This window comes from Mitosporidium daphniae, assembly GCF_000760515.2.
Source record: "Mitosporidium daphniae strain UGP3 chromosome Unknown contig-282, whole genome shotgun sequence".
Lineage (NCBI taxonomy): Eukaryota > Fungi > Microsporidia > Mitosporidium > Mitosporidium daphniae.
Genome location: NW_013546531.1, coordinates 1 through 1,926, shown reverse-complemented (window position 1 = coordinate 1,926; position 1,926 = coordinate 1). Strand labels below are relative to the sequence as shown.

General features: G+C 41.0%; 2 protein-coding genes across 2 annotated transcripts; both read left to right on the top strand.

The window, feature by feature from the left end:
• Nucleotides 1-142: 142 nt before the first annotated feature.
• Nucleotides 143-702, top strand: DI09_282p20 (uncharacterized protein; the record flags this gene model as incomplete). The annotated part of the gene is made up of 2 exons (XM_013382738.1): nucleotides 143-430; nucleotides 478-702. The coding sequence occupies 2 exons, from the start codon at nucleotides 143-145 to the stop codon at nucleotides 700-702; spliced, it is 513 nt and encodes a 170-aa protein (XP_013238192.1).
• Nucleotides 703-1,198: 496 nt separating this feature from the next.
• Nucleotides 1,199-1,926, top strand: DI09_282p10 (uncharacterized protein; the record flags this gene model as incomplete). Its single annotated transcript, XM_013382737.1, has 1 exon — nucleotides 1,199-1,926. A coding segment is annotated over one exon (728 nt), but the record flags the coding sequence as incomplete, so codon positions are not given.

Sequence of the window (1,926 nt, the reverse complement as noted above, 5' to 3'; positions counted from 1 at the left end):
CATGGCCTTCAGAAATTCGGTTTTTTTTAGTTTGGCATTTGCGTATTATGACAAAATTGACAAATGTGTGGCCATCAAAATCTTCTTTGAAAAGTTCTTCAAGCGGTCCGTTTCCGAGCTATCTAAAACACACCACATCGCTATGTTTTGCTGGCGGCTTGTGCATTTTCCAGAATCTCAAGATCTCGATACCATGCAAGAGGACAACATTTCTAGTCTCGATGATATTCTGGCCCATCTTATCATATTGTTCGCCCATGACCGGGCTTCATTGTTGAATCATATTGTCCAGATGTTCCAAAAAATTGGCATCCATGTTGCGGTGGACACCCCTTCGTTTAATGAGGTGCTTTCCTCGCTATGTTTCTCCGTTCTATTTAAGCTCTTTAATTTGTTCTTAAGCTTCACCCACGCTAATTGGAAACAAAAGGTAGCTTTGAATTTTGGTCTTTTACCCTAGTTTTTCAATGGTATTAGCTTTTTAGCCCAGTATCACACCGAAATCCAAGAACCCGGTATGCTGATAATGGAAAACATTCTGGGCCTGCTGGATATTATGAAGCCCAACAGATCATCAAGTTACGTGTTCAAGTCGGCGTCAATTTCGCTGTTTTGCGGTCTGTTCGAGGTGATCAAAGAAAACCTGATGCAGTATCCCGAGTATATTTGGCCCTTTGTCGAATGCTCGTTTTCCCTTGTTGATGCAAAAAACGACAGCAGGGTTTTCCATAAAATCTTTTGTGACTTTTGGAGCTGCATAAAATCAGTCATCGAACTGCTATATTGCAACACCATGTTCCATAACGAAGAGTGTGCCTTCCTATTTATTCGGTTGTATTTTTACTTGACGCAATATTACCACTTAAAAGAGTCGCCATATAATTTCGATGGCCTTCTTCAAATTCTTTCAAGATATCTCTTATCAATTGATGCGGTTCTATTTTCGCTTCTTCGGGCAAACTCATCGGACGAAATTGCAAGTCTCAAATCAAGCAACCAACTAAGCCATCAGTCGGAACATCTGATCAACTACTTGAATGTAATTTTTTATCTGATCTCACTGGAAGACATCTACGTTTACGTGGGGGTTACCACGTCACTCTGCTCGTTTTTGAAGTTTATCCTGTCCGAGAATGACGATTATTCGATGCTGTTCCCATCGCAATTTGTATCTCGCCTTATCTTCCAAATCCAAAGGATGTTTCCCTTGTTACGGGAAGCGGCAATACCGGCGAAAAACGTCTACAATACAATTTTGAATGTTCTGGCTCTTGTTAATTTGATGTTTCCAAAAAGGCTTGTCGGGATTGATGGCGGTACGCCAAAGTGCGATGTGTTTTCTCACGCAAACTATTTAAAAGCGTTTTCAGACMAAGATGTCGTTTGGAGCTTTTTGGTTTGCTTTATTTTCCCGTCGTGTTCGCAGTCCATCACTACCAACTCATCCACTTTGACTTTGCCGTTTTTCATGTCGCAGGAGGTTGTAAACGGCTTTTTAAAACTTCCGGAATCGTTTTCTTTGTCATCGATTGCATCCGCCAATGCCTTTGATATTGTATCGCGTTTGTCGGACAAAAACCGGAAAAAGCTTTTGTATTTGATTAAGCGGTCTAGAAACTCGAAATTTCGGATTTCTGGGTTTAAGGCCATTAACTTCGGCTCCATTGACTTTGACGAGTCTTCCTTCAACGTGCCTGAAAATACCCTGCCTTCTCAATTCCTTTCGCAACTTCAGCAATTTATCATCTCAACGATTGAAGATTCAAACGATCGATACATGTTTTCATTGCTGAGAATATTTTGTGCGCTTCCGACGAACACGCATATCAACCCCACTAGTTGCGATCCTCTTGATATCACGCTTTCCGAAAACGGCCTGTATTTTTCCAGTCTTTTCTCGATTTTTCTGATGAATCGAAAGATGGT